The sequence below is a fragment of the Abrus precatorius genome, unplaced genomic scaffold (assembly GCF_003935025.1).
Source record: "Abrus precatorius isolate BTA unplaced genomic scaffold, Abrus_2018 Scaffold7, whole genome shotgun sequence".
NCBI classification, from domain to species: domain Eukaryota; kingdom Viridiplantae; phylum Streptophyta; class Magnoliopsida; order Fabales; family Fabaceae; genus Abrus; species Abrus precatorius.
The window spans coordinates 35,261,781-35,284,234 of NW_020874417.1; the positions used below are offsets into that span (position 1 = coordinate 35,261,781).

The 22,454-nt window shown below is 31.0% G+C and overlaps 3 protein-coding genes across 10 annotated transcripts; all 3 read right to left on the minus strand.

Annotated features, from left to right (window-relative positions):
• Positions 1–764: 764 nt before the first annotated feature.
• Positions 765–5,622, minus strand: LOC113871154 (alpha,alpha-trehalose-phosphate synthase [UDP-forming] 5). 8 transcript variants are annotated; one of them, XM_027508007.1, is made up of 4 exons: positions 5,174–5,266; positions 2,402–4,455; positions 1,808–2,081; positions 765–1,421 (listed from the first exon to the last, which is right to left on the minus strand). In XM_027508007.1, exons 2-4 carry the CDS (start codon positions 4,384–4,386, stop codon positions 1,122–1,124), a joined length of 2,559 nt encoding a protein of 852 aa, XP_027363808.1. In that variant the 5' UTR covers positions 4,387–4,455; positions 5,174–5,266; the 3' UTR covers positions 765–1,121. The 8 variants fall into 8 exon arrangements, with proteins under 8 accessions (XP_027363808.1, XP_027363802.1, XP_027363803.1 ...); XM_027508001.1 differs by having other exon boundaries at positions 766–1,421; positions 5,067–5,622; XM_027508002.1 differs by having other exon boundaries at positions 766–1,421; positions 4,850–5,575.
• Positions 5,623–14,427: 8,805 nt separating this feature from the next.
• On the minus strand, positions 14,428–15,997 carry LOC113873647 (reticulon-like protein B14). Its single transcript, XM_027511860.1, has 5 exons — positions 15,850–15,997; positions 15,097–15,277; positions 14,867–14,996; positions 14,710–14,779; positions 14,428–14,611 (listed from the first exon to the last, which is right to left on the minus strand). Exons 1-5 carry the CDS (start codon positions 15,935–15,937, stop codon positions 14,442–14,444), a joined length of 639 nt encoding a protein of 212 aa, XP_027367661.1. The 5' UTR covers positions 15,938–15,997; the 3' UTR covers positions 14,428–14,441.
• Positions 15,998–20,321: 4,324 nt separating this feature from the next.
• Positions 20,322–21,865, minus strand: LOC113872407. The gene is made up of 3 exons (XM_027509939.1): positions 21,602–21,865; positions 21,308–21,513; positions 20,322–21,116 (listed from the first exon to the last, which is right to left on the minus strand). Exons 1-3 carry the CDS (start codon positions 21,692–21,694, stop codon positions 20,828–20,830), a joined length of 588 nt encoding a protein of 195 aa, XP_027365740.1. The 5' UTR covers positions 21,695–21,865; the 3' UTR covers positions 20,322–20,827.
• Positions 21,866–22,454: the final 589 nt, after the last annotated feature.

The following is a 22,454-nucleotide window of genomic DNA, read 5'->3' on the forward strand; positions in this document are numbered from 1 at the left end:
TGTCTAACATTTTTTAATATAAATAAAATTTTAATCATAAAATTATATATTTATAAATATTTAGTTTACATAAAACTTGAAATGTTCGATCAACATGAATATATAACCTTATTCAATGGTTGAATTAAATATATTTTATGTATCAAATTTACACACAGTTATGCAATGTTATAATTATTTTATTATTATCCTTTAATTTTTTAACTTTTAATTGTGCACCGATGTTACAAGTTTATATCCTTTGCATCGACGCGGAATAAATGGAGTTAATTGAAAGTTCAAACTTGTTTGATAGTATAAAGTTAAATAGATAAACTAAATTTAAAAATGAAAAGATCATAATAACGTATTAAAATAATTAAATTGTTAATTTAACCTTAATTATACAAACAGTTGACACATTTTGTAGGAAACTATGAACAGATTCGTACGAAAACTGACGAATAAAGATTTTTGAATCACTGGACAAATAAGCAATAATGGTGGGATAAGCATAATAAAGTCCACAGAAGTTGACTGGTTGGAACAGAGAACGAAACAAAACATGGATTTGAGAATATTTTCCAGAGAGACGGATAAGACATCTTGATGCAGTGCCATCTTCCCACCACCTTAAACAGTAACAAAAATTCTAATGAATAAAAAAAGTGAAAATTTGGATCCATGTCTCATCACAGTTCACCTAGATTATAGAAGAATTAAGTTATTAATTATCTTCTTAATGAAAATCAATTCAGGAAACCTCTGATACAAGAATTCAATTGGGACGGAATTAATTTGTGAATGATTTCAACAAGACTTAGAACTAACTCGGTTCTAAGTATTGGCTGAAAAATTTACATAAAAACGAATCACGTTATGATACATAAAATTGGTCCGAAACATTAGTGGAGACAGAGAGCAATAAATACTCCACGTAATTCATCAACTTTCGAAACAAACTATTGGTAGTTGCAATAGCGTTGGGATATCACTTTGTAGCCAAGAAAACAGAGACCAATAAATGAAGGCAACTGAGCAAGCAAATTAAATAGACCAAGAAATATAGCACATGATATCACGGTATAGACAAATACATTGAATACAATACAATAGTATGCGTCCCACAGATTGAAAAATCATTAATGAGAAGATTGAGCAGAGCTTCTAGCAGATTGCTCAGAAGCTTTGGCAAGACCTTGCAACATTCTCAAAATCTCACTCGTGTCTTCCAAGTAATACTTGGCCTTGCTTGGTTTCTGACCAACTGTGCATGGAAACACCTCAGCAACTGGAGACAGTGATGCTCTTGCACTCATTATCACCCCAAACATGTCCTCATCTGATCTGTCATCCCCAATGCACAGAACAAAATCTGGAATCACTCCCTTTTTTTGCATCGTTAAGAGAAGACGTTCTGCTACAATACCTTTACTCACACCCTGCACCAAAATTCAACCAAACAAAAAATGTCATTGAGATTTAGTTTTGGAAGTTAGATCATATTGTATTTTGAAGCTCCAAAATAAAAGAACTAGCAGTGATCCATGCATGTTCTTTAGAGCAACCCAATACCAAAATTCGTTCCAATTGTTTCAAACAGAATATTAAGGAACAAACAGCAGCTAACTTTGCTAACACAGCATATAATAGGTTGTTTGTCTAAACATGGTTTTGCGCCGATTATGAGCATCACTACAATTAAATTGCCAAGATGGTCCAAATCCAAAGATTCTATCAAACTTAAAAGGTACAAGTCACAACTATAAGTATATAAATAATAAACTTCAACTAAATATAAGTGACTTCAAAACTTTTTTTAACCAACCTGAGGTTTAACTTCCACAATGTTTGGACCACTTTTAACTGAAACAGGCTCATTGGCAAGAACACTTTCCAGGTGATCAAAAAGCTCCTTGGCCTGGCATGAACCAAAATCTCGGTCTGCAAACTCGTAATTCCAAACAAGAGCACTCTCTTTGGTCTCTATGTTAGAACCATCAGTTGTTTCCATATATAACTGCATAACTGGCTCGGCAATCTGTTTCCAGTCGAAATCTGGTACAGAAATACAAGCTTCCCATTCTGCATTTTGATTTGTCCTGGAACAAAGATAAAGTTCAGTATGATTGCAGAAGCAAGCTGTGACAAGGACGAGTATTTTTCACTTTTCCTCAACTTTATTTCATACATAAAATGAAACAGCGAGCTTATTTGCTGGCAGGTAGGGCGAATTGACACCTCTGTTGACAAAAGAAATGTCAAATATGATTCCCCATCAAATTCACGGCTATGAGCCAAATTTCATCATTTTAAAATTAATAATATGAACTAGTAAAACAAAAATCATTAATACAGTTTATAGTCACCGCAAACTCTCCCTGTCCCTAAAACACACACACACACAAGGAAAAGGACATACCTCACAAAATAGCCATGCTCTGCAGCGATGCCCAGCCTTTCGCAAGGAGAAAACCATTCAGTAAGAGTCTTTCTCTCCTTTCCACTTACAATGAAAACAATGTTCTTGGTGTCCCTGCACAGGCTATTTAAGATGCCAACAGCTTCTGCATTAGGTGTTGTACTCACTGATCCAGGCTGCACCATAGTACTGTCGTAATCCAAAAGAATTGCTCGGTGCTTAGTCCTCTTATAAGCTGAAACAATATGTTCCACGGATAGCTTTCTAAAGTTTGGATCCAGAGCAATGACTCGGAACCCTAAACCAAAACCAATTCCCCAGCATCTCCTCCTGAGATGATCTCTACACGCCCTTTCCAGATCCTGCAAGAAGCTACGTGCCCAATATGCAACATCATGTGTGCTAACATACCTGTAATGCTTTTCATGCCGCATCTTCTTTTCAGCCTCCGGGACCATCAGGGCAGAATCCATAGCTTCAGCAACGGCATCAATATTCCATGGATTCACTCGAATTGCCCCACTTAATGAAGGGGAACACCCAATGAACTCAGACACCACAAGCATGCTTTTCTTTTGGGTCAATGGGTTGATCCCTAAAATCTCATCTATCTTTTCACTTCCTTGTCTACAAATGACATATTCATAGGGTATCAGGTTCATCCCATCTCTCACTGCTGTAACAAGACAACATTCTGCAATTATGTAATAAGCAATTCTCTCGTAACTCTGAAGCGGTGTATCAATCAAGACTACAGGTGTGTATCCTGACCTTCCAAATGAATCATTTATCCTCTTCACTGTGGCATAAGTTTCACTCTGTACCTCCTGTACATCCTTTCCCCGGCCTCTTGCTGGGTTCGCAATTTGGATCAGGACAACTTTGCCCCTTTTATCAGGATGTTGTAAAAGCAATTGTTCCATGGCCAAAAGCTTTAAGCTGATACCTTTGAAGATATCCATGTCATCGACACCAAGCAGCACAGTTTGACCTCTGAACTGGTTTTGTAACTCTGCAACCTTGTTTTCTGTCTCAAGAAGACTCATGACTGATTGGAGCTGACCTATGTGAATACCAACAGGAAGAATCTTAATGCTTACAGTTCTTCCGTAGTACTCAAGACCAATGTAGCCCCGCTTGGATTGATAAGAAATCCCAAGCATTCTACTGCAACAGGAGAGGAAATGCCTGGCATAATCAAAAGTATGAAACCCAATAAGGTCAGAATTCAGAAGAGCTCTAAGAAGTTCGTCCCTAACAGGAAGGGTTCGGTATATCTCAGAGGAAGGAAATGGACTATGGAGGAAGAATCCTAGCCTCACCCTATTAAATCTCTTTCTCAAAAACGTTGGAAGTACCATCAGATGGTAGTCATGAACCCACACAAAGTCATCATCAGGGCTAATGACTTCCATCACTTTATCTGCAAATATCTTGTTCACAGAAACATAAGCTTGCCAAAGGGACCTATCAAATCTACCACCAAGATCAGGTGACAGTGGAAGCATGTAGTGAAATAAAGGCCATAGATGTTGCTTGCAGAATCCATGATAGAATTTACTAAAAAGTTCTGGAGGAAGGAACGTGGGCACACATTTGAAAGTGTCAAGCAAGTACTGAGCAACATCATCTTGCTCACTCGGCTCAATCTCTTCTTTAAGACAACCAATATAGATAGTTTCCACATCATCTCCAAGACCATCTTTCAGCTGCAAAAGAAGTGAGTCTTCATCCCAAGTGAACTCCCATGTACCATTGTCTTTTCTGTGTGCCCTTAATGGAAGCTGGTTACCAACAATGATCATCCTCTCTTGAGAAACTGAGGATGGTGTATCAGAGCCAGCACTGATACTGGTCTCATCATCTAGTTCAGACAGTACTCCAGCAACAGTTGCCACTCGAGGGAGCCTTTTCTTCTCACGACCAAAAGTTGGGGCATCACACGAAGTAAGATCTAACAAGTTAGAATATGACCTCGAAACCATTTTGTTGATGGCCAAATGACCTTTGGTGGACAAGGTGTAGAGGCAGGCTTATATTGATTCTTCACAGTCCTTCAAACAATCATAATAAAGATGCAATTTCAGAAATCTGAAAAACAATTTAATGTCATTTATACCCCAAAACTAACAAGTTCAGCAGAATCAATATCACCAAATGTTACATAACAGAAGTTTGATATGTTATGGTTGTTTTCATTACACCAAATATAGTTCTTAAGATGTGCAGTTGAACTCCATGAGAAAAATGAAAATTGAGAGAAGGGCAGAGAGGAAAACAAATCTAAAAAATCTCATACTAGACCCCTTCGGCTGGGTTCGACAAATTATGTTTCGAGGAATACTGACTTTAAGTTTCAACCAAAAAAGACAACCATAACAACAATTTGAGAAAATACTAGATAGAACATTTGAATCTATTAATAGAATTATTAACAATATTACCTACCCGAAAATGAAAATCATCTAGCAACAGAAAATGTTAAGGGTGGCTGCGTGAACACTTAAATGGATCCAGACATTAAGATACATAAAAATGCACGATTAGCCCATCTTCCATTGATGCACTAGAAGTTCAAAAGAGGCTAAACTAGCAAAAAAGAAGAATGAACAGAAGAAGAAAGAAAGGAAGAAGCTTTTCACAACAGCAACGAAGAAAATCCTACCCTTGAAAAATACAGGAGAGAGGGGGGGGGGGTGAGTTGAGAGATGAGACAGACACCAAAGATTCTTCTTTCTTTTCCCTTCTCAGTCACAACACACACACACTCACCTTAGTGAGCTATGGCGTCAACTGGGAATCCCTTTTCTTTTACTTTTGTCTACAAAAAACAGAAATTTCATGGTGATATTTTTTGCCTCTTACATCCAACAAACGACAAATTGGATGTCTTTATACAAAGAACTTGATTCTCTCCCTCTCCTCAAACTCACACACACTATGTCTCTATCTCAGTGATGTGTGATGACATGACTACCCCAGCACAGTGAACTCCAACATCCTTAACCACGGTTAATCAAACATTAACTCACCTAACCCCCCTCAAATATGACGGTGGTGCCTCACTGCCACCACTAACACTACCTCCTTGCACACCACAGCGCGTGTACCCAACCACACCACCATTTTTCCAGTTACAGCATATATTCCATTGTGATTCCTTTGTTTACAGAGGTCTTGTCTGCTTTTTTAAGGTCCAAATATATTCTAACCAACTGGTCAAATTAACTTTACACAAAGTAGTATTTAGAGACAATTCACGCTTGCTTGTACAAAATTATTTTTATTATTACTTTTGCTACGATGCGTATTCGGATAAATTATTATTATTTTATACCCAATATTTGATTTAATTGTTTTAAATCTTATTTTAATTATTTTTCTTAAACAATATATTATATTACGTGTTAAGATATTATAAAAATTATTAACAAGCACGACCGTAGAATTTGCGGAAGGTATATTATTCGCGTAATGTTAGTGAACAACAGTGCAACAAGTGTCCCTTGGAGTTTAGAGTTCGTTTAATGAATCAAGTGATTGTTATTTGTTTTCCCGGCCCACAGCATAGCCAAACAAAAAGGTGATAATAGAAAATTACAAGTACGTAAATGACATAAATGTTATTGTCATCGACGTAAGAAATGTCATACAACTATACAAGGATATCTTATACACCATTTTATACATGTTTTTATAAATTACATCAAATTAATATAGTTTATGGTAAATATTAATTCTAATTACAATTTACACTCAAAATATAATTTTTTGTATGCTTTTTTAAAAATATTATTGGTTATTTATGACATTATGGGTTTTAAATATAAAAAACTATTCTACCAATAAATAAATAAATATAAAAACACTATATCGGATTTTATATGTATAATTCAATTTAAAAAAAAAAACTCCTCCGTACCACACTACACTACACCGCCGCCCCCACAATCCCAACCCGTACCCTTTTTTTCCCATCATCCACACTTGCACACAGCACACACTCCACCTGCACGTGCTTCTTCTCTATTCTTTTGGTTTTTATCATCATTATTAGGGTTTTTATGTCAGTTTTTATTAAGGGCGCTTGTAGGAAGATTTTATTTTTCCTTTTTTTTATAAAATTTTGATAAAATTAATTATTAAATTTAAATTTGATTTTATCAAGATTCCATAATACATAAGATACGATAATATATTTGTTTGATTATCGTATATAATTAAATTATAAACCTAAATTTTATTTTATAATATATTTTTAAAATAAATAATATAAGTATTATATTAAGTAAAATGTTGTTTATTGAATTAATAAATTATATAATATTTAAATATTAAAAATATATATTTAAAAAATATATTATATATTTTTTAATCTAAATTTATCATAATCTCTTTACGTGTGTGTTAAAATTATTTGTCATCAAACATTTTTAAATATAAAAATTATTTTATATAATCAATTACCATAATAATTAATTATTAAAATAATCCATATTCTCTAATTAATTGAAACACACCTTAAGTGGCATGGATATATAATATTAGATCCGTCCCTCCAACTCCTCTTTGATATTTAATATAGTTTGAATTTGAGAACGGGTTTATGTTATTGTTTTAAGTAATTATAAATTAATAATAAGACTTAAGACATGATAAATAATATTTTGTACACTGTAATTTAATTATATACAATATTAAAATTAGTATATTTTTTTATAATCTCATTCTAATACTATTATTGAGTTTTAACCAAATTGATTTTAATTTAAAATAATCAAAATTTTAAGTAAGATAAAATAAACCCATTTCAATCAATCACGGGTAAATCAAATTAAATTAACGAGACAGAATGGGTTATAAAAGACTAGTGATCATGCTTCTCCATTCAAAAATTATTATTTTTTTCTTCGTTTTCTTGCTTCTCTTTCACTCTTTGCCGAAGGCACGAGCCTTTTTTCTAAGCTCTTTTCTGAAATTTCCTTTTTGATATATATATTTAGTTGCTGATTTGCAGATGCAGTTTGTGGTGGATAATAATAATTGCGACAAAAACTTGTATTTTTGCAATGAAAATTACTTTTTATATCCAATGGAGTAAATAAATTTTTAGAAAATAGTGAAACAAATTTATAATTAATATAATAAAACATGTGATTGAATATAGAAAAAGGGGTAAAGAAAACACAATTGTTTTACAATATACTATGATAAATAATAATTCAATGCGTTGTATACTAACGTTGAAACTAAAATAAGTGTTAAAAATATAAGTTCCAATTTGAAATTTTTAAATATGTCATTAATTATTTATAATATTATATGTTTTAATATAAAAATCTATGTTTAAGATGTTATATTTAAGTGTTAAAAATCTATAATTATTTTGAAAAAGTGACGAGTTTAATTAGAAAAATTACTGAAACAAAGAATGAAAAACAAGTACGATCCACCTGTCTATCTCAAGAGCACCCTCGCCGACATCATTTCTCTCCAAACAACAAGTGTAATTCTAAAAGCATATGGTTGTTAAATTCTTCTTGGCTTTTGTCGCGGCATGTTCCAAGTACTTGCAGAGGCAAATCAATTTCCTACGTTGGCAGCCCCAAACTTCCATTACTAGAAAATTGCTTGTCTTGTGGTTTTTAAGTTGGTTCCATGGCAACTTCAATCAATATCTGGACCGAACATGTTAGATTAGAATTCGTAATGCAACAAATAGATTGCGTGATGCAATGACTTCAAAAATAAAACAATTATGAATCATCTGTGACTCCATAGCCAAGTTCAGGATTACATCTTATCTCTCAATTTCAGATCACGCTTGTTGTCGCCAATCCTGCAACACATACTCTAATTAATTAATGGTTAGTATTATTCTTAATCCGTAGTTTTGTTTTTTTTTTAATTGCGCGCGTCTTTGCCTGCCTTTGACAAACACGCACTCGTAAATATAAAGCTTATTTAGCATAAAACACTAAACGGTCTGCAGTTAGGTGAATTTTTCTGTCCATGTTACATTACATTGTTTTTATGTAACAAAAGCTTAGATCGATTATGTCGTTCAAAATTAACTTGCACCTTACTTTTGATTCAAGATAAATAACGAGGAAAACTAAGTAAAGAAAATTTAATTTAACTTAAATATACTAATGTTTTAAAGATTATTTATACTCTTATTAAATTTCAAATTATTATATTAGTAATAATTTATAACTTAAAAAATGAATTTATAATGTATTTTAATTCATTAATAATATATGAATATTACATAGAGAATGCACTCAAATTATTTTTGAAAAATATATACTTTTTTTATTAATTGCACTTTAGTATTTTTATGAGTTTAATTGTAATCCACCGAAAACATTTTTATATTGTCTATAAATTAAAATTAAAATTAACTCAAATATACTAAATGTTTGTTTAGTAATCCAAATTTATAATTTATTTATAATTTTATAACTTGTCTACTTAATTAATAAGCTATTAAAACCAAAAGAAATTATGGCATTTTATTTTCATAAACCATTGTTTTGTTTCATTTTCTCAGGCAAGCGAGTATAGCTCAGCTGAATTAATTAGAACGTTAGTTAAAGTTTAATAGGCATAGCATTAATGCGAAAGAGAGAAGATAAAAGCAGAGAGTAATAGGAGAGAAGCTTCTAAGTAGAGTTGTGAGAGTTGTGTTGGTAACGTCAATGATTTGCCTGCCACTATTATATAATAAGGCTATGATTGTTGTCAATTATATCAAGTTGCTTCTTGACGTTGAGTGATGGTGTCCACTTAGCTTGGATGCTTTGCTAGTCACTACCATTTGTAAAATTACAATCATTATTGATGCTAATTAAACTACTCCTCCCTACCCCATATCTCATGCGTCATAATTGGCAATTGCCCTTCTTTTATCAACAATACAACTTACAATAATAACTTTACAAAGTTACAACAATTATTATCTACTGTTATTTTAACTTAAATATCCTTTCTTTTATTTTAAAAAGTACATTTTTTTATCACCATAATAACATTAAACAACAAAATCTGCAGCTCACAGTTATCACGAAACCCGAAACAAAAGCCTTTGGCCAAAAGACGGAAGAATACACAAATACGAAATAAAGGGCTGTAGGTGATTATGGTCTCTCTAAAGTGTGTTGAAGGACTACTTTCAGTTTGCAAGGTCAAGATATAAAAATAAAAAATTCTAACAACCTTTTAGTACAATGGAGAGCAACAAGTATAGCTGCAAACCAGACACACAAAATAATCTGCAGCTCCGAAATACCAATGAAGTAGATTCAGCATCTTGTGAATTGCTGTATTCATTGATTTTTTCTGGTGAAAATAAATGTCTATGAGCATATATTTTAAATCATATAAAATAGTTAACAGTGCAGTTCATCAATTTAATAATATTTTGTTTATTTATTTTATTAATATTAACTAAAATATTTTTCATTATTAGCATCAAAGGCATTATAATGTAATGTCACTAGAAATATTACTGAAGATACTGAATTATATGTTTTTTAATCCTATAAAGAGATAAAGAGAAATAAAAAAATTATGACAAAATCTCATAGTAAATAACGTCTATAAGATTTTTATTTTTGATAGAACAAAATGTTGTTGTTGTAACGAGAAAGGCATTTCTTGATATTAATAATACTGATTTTCTCGCACATCTTGTTTTTATTTGTATTTTTCAAAATTTAACAAAATTTGAAAGACCCACATAATGCATAAAACTTGCTATACATATGCTAAATGATGAAATATCAAAAGTACGAAAGACGTAAATTGTTAAATTAAATATGAAAATTGTGCAAAATAATTGCTAATACAATTAAATAAATATTAACAAACAGTCAATTCAACAATAAAAATACAATATTATATGTAGGTCGTTAATTATGGGTACAAATGAATATGATCAGAGAAAAATATTTCGTCATATTTAAAATGCCAAAGAATATTCTTTTCTTAATTTTTTGGAAAGTCAAAACCAGGATGATGGACTTGTGACCAAAGAATACCATTGAAAGCGATGAGCTAACTCTCCACAATGATGGGCTGATAAATTTTAGATCTATGGTCAAATCACACTTGCTTTAATTGCAAAACCAAAATTATGAACTATAATGTTTCCCTTTTTCCTTTAATTAATTTGCTACTTTGTTGCATTCCACTTCAATTATGATTAGGCACAAACATGTATCATACGTTCATGTATGAGAGAAAAAGAAAATTACAATTTTACTTTTATTTATTTCCCTTGTCATTATCTCTGGTGTTCCAATTTTTATGAAGAAAACTATGTTCTTTTCTTAATTTATTGCTACTAGAGTAGCATACATGAATCACCACTCTCTATATATTTAATTCATGTCATGTTTAGCTAATACTTAGCTATTTCATAATTTATTAGTTTATTTAACCAAGATATAAGCATTAGATAAGTAAATTGATTTCATAAAGTTATAGTCTTTTCTTCCAGCATTTGCGAAACAAAAAAACTACATATTGTTATAATAAAAAAATTACAATAAATTTATATATTTGTTAAATTTTGTTTTTTATTTTATTTTTCAGTATAAAACCTTAAAAAAATATTCACTTTAACATGACAATTTCCTATAATATTTGCGATTTCTAAGCAAGGAACACAATCTCAACATGTAAAATAATAATAAACTTGTATGGTATTAGAAATTTTTTTATGATCCTAAACTACCATAACCATGATTAATAGTAACACAATACGTATGTATATATATATATATATATATATATATATATATATATATATATATATTAGACACATAATAAAGTGTAGGCAGTATAGATCACATGGTATCAGATTACCTAAAGTTTTCTCTTGAAAATGAGGTAGATAAACCTTTAAAGTGTGTTTAAATAAAGTAATTTTAAATTATTAAATTGTGTATATTTGGACATTAGTATTTTTAATATTTTTAATTAAATAAATAATATTAAATAAAAATTAAAAAAATATTCTTATACTAATTATTATTAACAACTACTTTTCACTTAAATCATTTTAATTATTGATTTTATATCTGTCGAAAATTTAAAAAAACTCCTTACAAACACAACTTTAAGTTTTCAAAATTAATTCCTTATCAAATGGGCGTAGAACAAATAAATAAATTATTTATAATTAAAAATTAATAATGTATAATAAATTACGTAATAAATTAAAAAAAAATAAAAAAAAATAAGAGTTGTTAATTTATAATCACTTGTAATTATTGGCCAAAAATTACTGGCAAATGCATAAATGCATTAATTTTGGTTCATGGTAAAATCTATCATCTCATTTTAAAAATAACATACATTTTCTTGTAGCTGCCCTTTATCTTACCGTTAGGGCATCTAGGGTAAATTTCTTTAAATAATAAACTTTTTATTAAAAAATTTTTCAGTAAGCTATCAATAAAAAATAAAAATAGCGTTAATATAATTAAAATTTTTGTCATCTTTTACGCAACGCAAGTGGCTGGCAACAAGAAAAAGTTCGTGGTTTTAATATCAATGTGAATCACTAAGTCTTTAAAGAAAATCACTATCTGTCTCAATGCATGTTTAGATTTATATTAAATTCTTATGGATTACCAAACAAAATTTTATAAAAAGATTGATATTTTAATTGCTCTTCATTAAAATTGATTTTGTTTTTAAAATTATATTTAAATTAATACAATAAATTATAGTTTTAATGTTCAATTAAAAAATTGATTTTAAATTTTATTATTACTTATTTACTTTTAAAAAATTTAAAATATAGATCACGTTATTATAAAATTATTTTAAATAAAATAAAATTTATATGATAAAAATTATTTGAACTCAAATGGTTATTTACGTGCACAAGTATTCAACGGTGGAGGAGAAGTTACATTCTATCAATTCGTAGTTGAAAATGTTATCATTTGTATGGCCATAACAATGCTTAAAGTTGGGGTTTACATGGCTTTGTCTTCCTTGAAAAAGATAGCTAACTGTCTACGAATAAAGAGTAGAAGTGGGGAATCCCAACCCCACCAATTATTGTTCTTAACATGATTTTACTGCACCCACTCAATTTGAAAGAGTGCCCATCGATCCTAATGTCGCGTGAAAAAATAATATGTATATTTTTATTAAAAAATATATTAAATAATACATGTTTTGTTTTTTTAAATAGAATATAGAATAACAAATACTCTGTATTAAATATTTAGAGAAAATTTTTGTCAGAACCCTAATAATCATGCTTGACTCAAATAGAATCTTATTATAATATAAATGTTTTCATTTTGAATAAAATGTTGTTTTAACAAAAAGGTCTATAATATAAAAAATATTAATTTATTCGGTGTAATTGACTTTAGTCCTTATAACTGATTTTAAGTATTTAAAATAATAATATTTATTAAAAAATATTTAATGCATTTTTATATTCTATATACATGTATAATATACATTATTTGTTTAAAATTAATCTTAAAACTGTGGTTAATATTTTTTAAATTATGTAACCAATGAACAACTTAAAAATGCTAATCATATTTTCCCAAAAAGATTAGTGATATAATTATTTCCATAGTGGTAATTTATGAGCCGATCTTCTTGATTGTAGTTGGGCTAATGGAGATTAGCTCGCGTCATTAAGTGGGCGAGAAGATTAAATGGGTATTAAAGCGAAAGTATCAAACATTTGTTGGAAGGAATTTGAGTAATTAAGTTGTTGGATGGGCTTCCGACTTCTCAACTCTTTCTTACGTTTTTGCTGACAAAAAACAGTTTTTCTTACTTTTATTCTAAAGAGAAACACCCAACACAAAATATTATAGTCATTTAGTTTATCTTTATTGTATAGACTTTTTCTAATTTTAATTTTATAAATAAAATAGTAGCTTTAATATTAATAACAAATAATTTAATTAGTATTTTAATTTTAATCAACATTATTCAAACTATCACTGTGATAAATTGAATAATATCTTATCTTATTATTAAATATAAGGCAGTGTAAGGACAATTTTTTCTGTCTGAACGAGGGTTAATTTTATGTTTTAAATTTGATATATAAAATTGTAATTTTATTGTTAATAAAAAATATTACCATAATTAGCATAGTCAGCAATCTTAATATTTATGTACATGTCAAAAATTAAGTTACAATATGTCATTACAATTTCTCAAATACAAGACATGTTTAGATAAGTATATGAAATGTATTATAAATGTGCATATTTGTCATGTACATGACATCAATTGACCTGAAACATGGTCCAATCTTACAAACGGCAATGGTTCCTAAGCATCAATAAATTTACCATCCCCTCAATTCTTAACTACTAGCCAACCAAATTGGATGCCAATGTAAGCCAAGGTTTTATATTATTCAATTAATTAAGCTCTCCATTTCGGCCGAGGTTTTTCTGTTGCATTTAACTGTGGATGATCATTTTTCATATTTTCGTGCTATGCCACTCTGCTGACATACAAACAGATTAGTGTTAATTATGTCAGTCCTACCTAGATGGGATCAATTATGCAGAAATATCCTATTATGGTATATATTAATTAATCCTGTTTTTGAGTTACCAAGCTACCCTCTCAGTTATGCTAGTAGGCACATCCCTTTTAATGTGTAATTTTATTATGCTAAAATTGAAGGGACTGATTGAGAAATAGTAGTCACATTTATTAACATGTTTAAGTAAAAATGGTGAGATTTTTTAGTTTTAACATAACCTTTAACCACTCAAAAACTTATCCAGATAAATTATGAATGTTGTGATATATTACAAATAGCATGAACGTTAAATTATTCCATCATCCTAAATATTTAAGAGAAATATGTGATTGCACAGTCTTGTTTCATAGAAATAATTTTACAAGCATTGTTTTCTTTTACATATTTAAGGCAGGAAATACATCTGCTTGTAGCTAATTTATGGTAGAGGCAAATAAATTAAAGAGAGTATAGCTTATATACATCCTTTCGTGCATTCATATTTCAACTTCATTTGTACTTCTTTTCTTTCACAGGCCCCCTTGGAATCTTGTTGAGAACTTTCGAATCCAATGTCTTGAACAATCTCTTCACGTCTTGGTTTCCTTTGCTTGCTAGATAATCCACCTCATATTCATACCGCTCATACATAACAGGAAGGGTCACAAGGCAGAGGAACACTGTAGAAGAAATATGTTGCATATCAACATATTGATAAGGCTCAAATAGGAAAGTTGATAAGTACACCATAATAAAATGAATTTGTTTGGGATCTCACCTATATATAGAAGATTCAAAGTGGTGAAATAATTCCCAATAGCTGACATGATCCAGAGACCGGCGATTGTCTGAAATTCAATAGTATGATGTCAACTAACAAATTTATTAAGAAAATGTATGAAATGTGAGAGCAATTGAAAATTGTTTTTCAATACCACAAAGAAGAGTGTGAGGTCTTTTCCAGTTGAAATGTCATAAAATGTCCTCAAGGAAAAGTTGAGCTTGTTATGTATGTATGTGAGGGTGTGCTTTGGGATTTCATATTCATAGATATTAGGAAGGCTCCTGAAATGAAACTGATTAATATTTACTCCACAAATTATAAAAGAATGCTTTTAAATAAGGACTGCACGACTTGATTTATAAAAGTATAAGGTTACATTACCAAGTGATAAGTCCAGCTGCATTATACCATACGAATAGGATGAGCATAAGGGCAATGAGGGTGTAACAAAGTAGAGTAACAAAATTGAAATCGACCACTTCAAAGAGAAACCAGATGATGGAGAACCCAGCTACAATTGCTCCCGATGATATCTTGTCTTTCCAAAGCAATATATCAGCAACTGCAAAATCAGATAAATCAAAACACAAACAAGAACTCTAAAAGTTAAGAAAGGCGGTGTTCTACTTTTGGGTCTTTGGAATATGAGCAAAAATGCACCAAAGAATTGGGTTTAGTGTACGTGTTCGGTTTTCTTGAGCAAGCCCTCAAACCATCATAAAAGTCAGGATAAATTACATTTACACTCTTCAGAGTTTAATAAAATTTTATTTAATGGTCTTTTTGTATCTACATAAACTCTCCTTTAATATTGCATATCGTTCTCAATTATACAAATCACTATATCGAACAAATTTTGTTAAATCTCAAAAAATTTAAATGTTATTTATCCTAAAAGCAGTAAGAGGCTTTTTGCCAATCATGCTATTAAGCAGTAAGAGGATTTTTTTAAGTGCCCAAATAAGGGTTTGTGGAGCTTATATTCTATAATTTTTTAATAAAACATAAATATGACAATGAGGATTTATTTTTTGGCTAAAAATTGAGGTTAGGTGCTACGAAATTTTTTGAGAAATTATAATTTAGAAACATAAAATCATGACAAAAAAGAGGTGAACTTCTGAAATATCTTACGCTTTCCTCCGCCAAGGACTGCATGCAGTGATCTTTGACGGCCAAAAAGACCTTGATTTTGTGCAGTTTCATGGGAACGGGTTCGCATGGCTACCGATTGAATGATTGAAATTGTCTTTGCAGTATTTTATGAGATTGCCTGAAACCAAGTTCCGAGCACTGTTGTGATTCATGCATCATGAAGCCAACATATATGTATACCAAAGGATATTATGGTTCTAAGCTTTGTAACCAAGAAATTTAATCAACTCATTGCATGGAGGAAAGGTATGGCTTTGGCATGGCCTTCAAGTCTTACTTCCTCGTGCCCACACATAATTAAAAAACATTGTTATTATCTCACGTGTACCCTCTTCTATGTCTAATATACTGTGTTTTCTTGTATTTAAGGGCTTCTTGTATTTACGAGGTCTAAATTTTCGTGGGAATCTTATGCACACCTGAGAGGGATGGAGATTGAGATGTTTGCACCTCATGCAAATTGTTGACATGATATACAAAAAAATATATTTATGATTTCAAATTCTAAATATTTTTACAATAGAGCTGGTATATATCACGCTGCAATTATAGATATCACAATATCGTGTGTGTTTTTTTTTTTACTACCATAGTGATTTGTTCTATTATGTCTCAGAATCATTCAACTCAGTCATTAAACTAGTTCGAAGAACTCATATAGAAAATTTGATATACTTAAATTGCTTCATGATGACGATTTGTCATGATGTGCCATATAATAAATTGGCATGATGAACCATGCCAATATTGTAATAAAGTAAGTTCAATACCAGTATTAGTTTAAAGTGTAAAGTTGAGACATTAATTTGGATATGCTTTAAGCGGCCCTTGTATAAAGTTTTTGTTAATTTACGACCTTTGAACTCAACCCAACGTCCCATGATATTTGATTGATGCTATACGTGTACCGTGAGAATAGAGAACTTATTTTATGTCAAGTTGTACTTTAATACTTCCGCATCGTGGGCTGAATTGCCCTTTGCACCCTTTAAAATTCAAGAAAGAGGTACTTCTGAGAAAGTTATGTTGAGCAATTGATTTACTTAATGACTAATTTGTTAGTGCATTTAATTAAACTTAGATACTATAATTGGATCGATATATTAATTAAGAAGAACCTGATATATTAAAAATTAGCGTTAAAAATAACATAATGTTTATGTGGGAAAGTTAGCATGTTAATTATTTTGGGACACCACTCTTATAATACTGCTTACCGCTTCGATCATTTATAACGTTCATTAAATTTTCACACATGCAGCTAGCCCTAATTGGCTACCTGTCTTTAATATGACAAATGTGTAAGACAAGTTTTTAAAACAAAGAACAGACTTCAGGCCATTGAAAAAATTAGAACACGAAGCTAAATAATTAAAAGATATACTTTGGTACTCTTCGAAAAGAAAATGCCGAATTTTACGTACTAATTAATAAAAAATACAAAACTATTTAAATTACAGATTAAATGATATAAAAATTTCAAATCCACAAAAGACAGTAAACATTTTTTTTTTCTGTGTTACTCTTTATAATTTTTAAAAAAACGCAGCATGCTGCTTAAAAGGAAATAGGGAAATAAACCTCGATACTAATAATTGATTACTTCAGGATGGTTCAATATATGACTGTGACATTAATCTTTCATATATAGGAAAATTACAGTGGATTATGTTACCATGCACTTAATTAATACATTTAAATCTTTGTTTTAAAAAGAAATAAAAAATCTACATTAATTTTATAGTTGTGTGGAACGAAAGAGTGGTTAAAAACATTTATTCTTTATAATTGACACATATTTATTAATTAATTTTTATATTTAAAAAAATTATATTTTAATTTTTATATAAATATTTTATTAAATTTTAACAATAAACCTTAACAATAGAAAAAACAAAACACTCATGTTGAGAATACATGTTACTTATTAGAGTATGATTTGAGTCTCCCTTGCCCTTCTCAACAAAAATATAGCTATCACAATCCTTCAAAAAATGAAAATGTCTATAAACGCATGCGGTTTTGATTATTTTTTTTCACTTTTTTTTTTTACTTTTGTCCTTTGTCCTCGGACGAAACAGTAAACATAATCATAAAAGAAAACTCAAATGTTGACCATCCATCCATCAGATTGCATATTTCACATCGCCGAAAGTCATTCGGCCTTCAGCGTGACATGCTACAGAGTGTTTCTTAATGCTACGTAAGGCATTATTCCCAACAAAAACACCATATTTTTTAATGTCGTTGAATTTTAAAAACACTACTTCAATCCTAAATTCTTTATCAGAACCAAAATTTACTCTATCCTTAGTTATGAACACATCATGTGTTAGGATAAAGACAATGAATATAACCAATCGCTTGGACATATTTGACATTAAAAACCTTAATCATAGTATAAAAGTAAATTAAAGCATTATCATATGTTTTGTTTAACATATACTAAAATAACAAAATAAATTGACTTTTCGTTGATATTTAACTCATACTCATAAAATAAATTTATATTAAGAAATACGATAAAATAAACTTATTAAATGAGTTTATGAAACTTGTATAATAGTTTGTTCAATTTTTAAAATCTGATAATGACACAAAAACTTGTGCTTTTTCCAGTAATACCACTTCTAAGTGGATTACCCAGATGTTCCGTTGTAATGATGGAGCCAAACCTATAACCCCCTACCATGACCTTAGGCCAATGACTCTAATCCACGAGCAATGAATACGCAATAAAGCAAAGCGGGTAGAAAAGAGAGTTCTCCGCAAATTCATGATGATACACAAATACGGGGCTCCAACTTTAGCACCATGCCCCCATTCATCCATGGCTTTTGTTACGAGAGTTGTGTTATATTTTTTTATTTTTTTATTTTATAAAATAAGTATTCAACCAAAAATATATTTACTATCTTAAAACTTTTTTAACAACTATTCTTTTTATTTAATGATTAAGAAAAATTAAAATGATTCTATTCACAAAGTAATATTAGATCCTGTCCCATGCCTAGCTCCTCCTGGCACTATAAATAGTGAAGAGAGCCACACCCTTATGCATCCATCAAACTCTCAATTAAATTTGAGTGTCTAATTTGTGATTGAAAATGAAGATTTCACATGCAACAGTGTGCATTGTGCTTATTATGGTGCTCCTTGGTCAGACAGAGTTGTCGAGGGTTATGGCAGTGACGTGTAACGCGTTGGAGTTGAGTGCATGTGGGAGCGCCATCACTTCCTCAAGCCCTCCTACACCTGTTTGCTGCAGTAAACTGAAGGAACAGAGGCCTTGTCTTTGCAAGTATTTGAAAGACCCCAACCTCAAGAAGCTTGTTAGCTCTCCCAATGCTAGGAAAGTTGCTAACTCCTGTGGCTCCCCGTTCCCCACTTGCTAGACTTGAGTATTTCAATTTCAACCCAACCAGTATTATGCAGTTTTCTATTTAATGTACTCTGTTTTTTTTTTTTTGGCATAGTGAGACGGTTCCTCTGCTTGTCCCTCAGTCTGGTGTGGTCGTGCTACAACACTGTGTGCCCCTTAGTTGTTGGAGAGTTTTATTTTGTACCACCTATGCATCTGTTAATCAAATTAGTTTGCCGATTATGAGTGCTAGCCTTTTATTTGGTTCATTTTCCAAATAATTAAGTTCTCATGAGTGGTCACAATCTTTCTGTGAACTTAAAATTATAACTAAATTCTTTACATAACTAGTTATGAGACAATCATTAGATTTCCTGCTGAAGTAAGTATTTCAGTAAAGCAAGTCGTACTTGAATATCTAGCTGAGTAAATGTTAATTGCAGTCCTGAATGAATGAATTAACTGCTATCGTTTGTGGATTGTGGTCCTTGTAGTTTGACGGTAAATTTAAATAAACAAATCAAAAGATAATAAGAATATATTTGAATCAATTACTTTGCATTTAGCTATTTGCTTAATGTTATCTTCGTCTTGTTTCTCATTTTGCATTTCTTTTAATCATATGCAATAAGAGTCCAAATAATGATAAAAGTAATTGAAGGTTAATCTTTGTTGAATTAACGGGCTCAAATTTATTCTCTTGACCTTTCAAAAATAACGAGTGAATGAAATGAAACTTTTGAGAAATACAATTTCATTTTATGCCTCCTTGTTAGATAAAAGAAATAATAGTGAAAACAATGAACCAATTACCAAGGGTATGTTTGTAAATCTGTAAATAAAATTATTAATTTTAGTGTGATAATTTGATAAAATTGAAAAAGACTTTTAATATATATATATTTATTACAAGATTTAACAGCGTTACCACAAAACCCAACTCAACAGTCTATCCGTTCCGTATCCATACATCAACCAGACTCTTCTATCCCCACATATCAAGCCGAACACACGGTTGTATGTCTCCTTTATTCACCTCCCTTCTTTATAATCTCAACCATAAAAAAATAATGTATTGGATTTAAATATGCAAACATGTCATGCCCATTATAATAATAATAACATGCTAAAATGTCTAGATATTTCAATTTTTGTCTCCGACAAATCAGATTTCAACCCAGCTATTTGATAGGGCCATTTAACCCCACATTCAAATATCAAGATAACCCGTTTTCACCGAGACTAGTTAAACGACCATTCTATCTAAACTCTATAGACTTTCGGTTTGTAAGAAATTTACTCAAGTTACTAAGTAAATTCTATATCACAATAACTGAACAAGTGAGAAACAAAAAGCAGATAGCCGGAGGAGGCCAAACGTTGAATGCGCAGAAAGCTTCAAAACTTTGAAACAAGATATTGAAATATATTGAACCACCACCATACTATTACCATCTATCTATATTGTTTCAAACATTCTCCTATTACAGCATAAATACTATATATTGACCCATTAATACAGGAACAAGATTTTGAACACACCGTTCCTCCCTTACCCCCAATCCAAAATTGTGCAAATGTTGAGCCAATAACCCTTCAGGCCTTATCAGAGTCAGCACCTTGGTGGTGGTGGTGTGTGGCCAATCCAAGACCTTCGTTGTGGTGCTTCTCCCAGAAACCAGTGTCAGCCTTGGAGTGTGCCCAGTAGTACAAAACAGAGGCCAACATAGACAACAAGGTCAAGGTAGCCCCAGCAGCAAAGACACCCTTGCGTAGGGTAGCACAAGACAAATCATGTGCCCCAAAAACCCCTCTGTACTTTGTGTGATATGCATTCCTCGCAGACCCTGCTAACAAGCATGCTTCCGCTCCCAAAAAACTAATCCTGATTTCACAATATAATGATAATAATAATAATCAAAACATCTTTTTCATTCACTTTGCACTTCAATTTTGTGTCTTACAACTGCATCTATTACTAGGTTTTATTTTTGCTACTAAAACAATTAAATATAAATTACTATAGATTTAAAAGGGGAAATTAGTGGAGCGCGTGAGAGATTAACGGAATGTTACCAAGAGAGGACGAAGGAGATAACGGCGCAAGTGGCGGAGCAACCGGAGACGAGGCCTTTGCCGCAGCAAAGGCATCGGGTGACGGCGTTAAGAACGGCGTGGCTGAGGAGCAAGAGAGCTACGGCGGCTAAGCCGTAGACGGTGGAGGCATCGGTGGTGTAAACGCAGAAAGTTCGGTCGTCGTACTCGTCGGGAACGACCTTAGCCTGAAAAGAGAAAAGGTGATTTGAGAGTTGAGTAGAGGAAACGAAAGGAGAGAGAAAGAGAAAGAGAAAGAGAAAGATATAGGGTTACCTCGCTACGACGTCGTTCGGCACCGACGGCGAAGACGAAGGCTATGAGATGCAGAGAGATGATGAGTACTAAAATAGTTACAGAAACAGCCATGATTTGGATGTGTCTCTCTCTCTCTCTCTCTCTCACTCACTCGCTTCAGTGGCTTTTCTTGTTTTGTTTTGTTTGGTGACGCAGCGTTTCTTGCTATGTTCATATCTTTAGCATCCTCACACTCGCTTTAGCTGCGCCTTTCCGTCAAAATATCGCCCCCACTCTTTCTTTTCCTTTTATTCCTCCTTCTCACCTTCAAAATCCTTTTTTACTTTCTAAATATATTTATTTTAATAATTATAAAATAAATTTTATTTTTTTTATATATTCATGTCAGAAAATGTTTTATAAATTTAAATATTTATATTAAATATATGAAAAAACAATATATTATTTTATATTTTTCAGTATAGTTATTTTAAAATGGTAAATAAATGTGTAAACAAAATTTACCCTTGAATTTTCCTTTTTTTTCCCCTTCACTTTTCAGTAAACCATTTCATCCTCATTTTATGTAATAAATTTTTTCTCATTCTTATATTATCCTTCCCTTTTAAAAAAAAATCCCTCTCTTTTTATTTGATTACTTGCAATGCTCCCGATTCTAATTGCTCCTAATAATTTGAAAAATGAAGTGATTTATTTCTTTTATTTTTTTTAAATACATAAACTTTGTTAAGAAATAAAAAAAAAGTGACATTATATTTATAATTTATAAAATCTAACAATAATTAAATTAAAAAATTATCACATTTTACATAAAATATCTTTACTTAACTAAAATAACAAATTATTTATTAAGAGTCACATTTTAAAAATA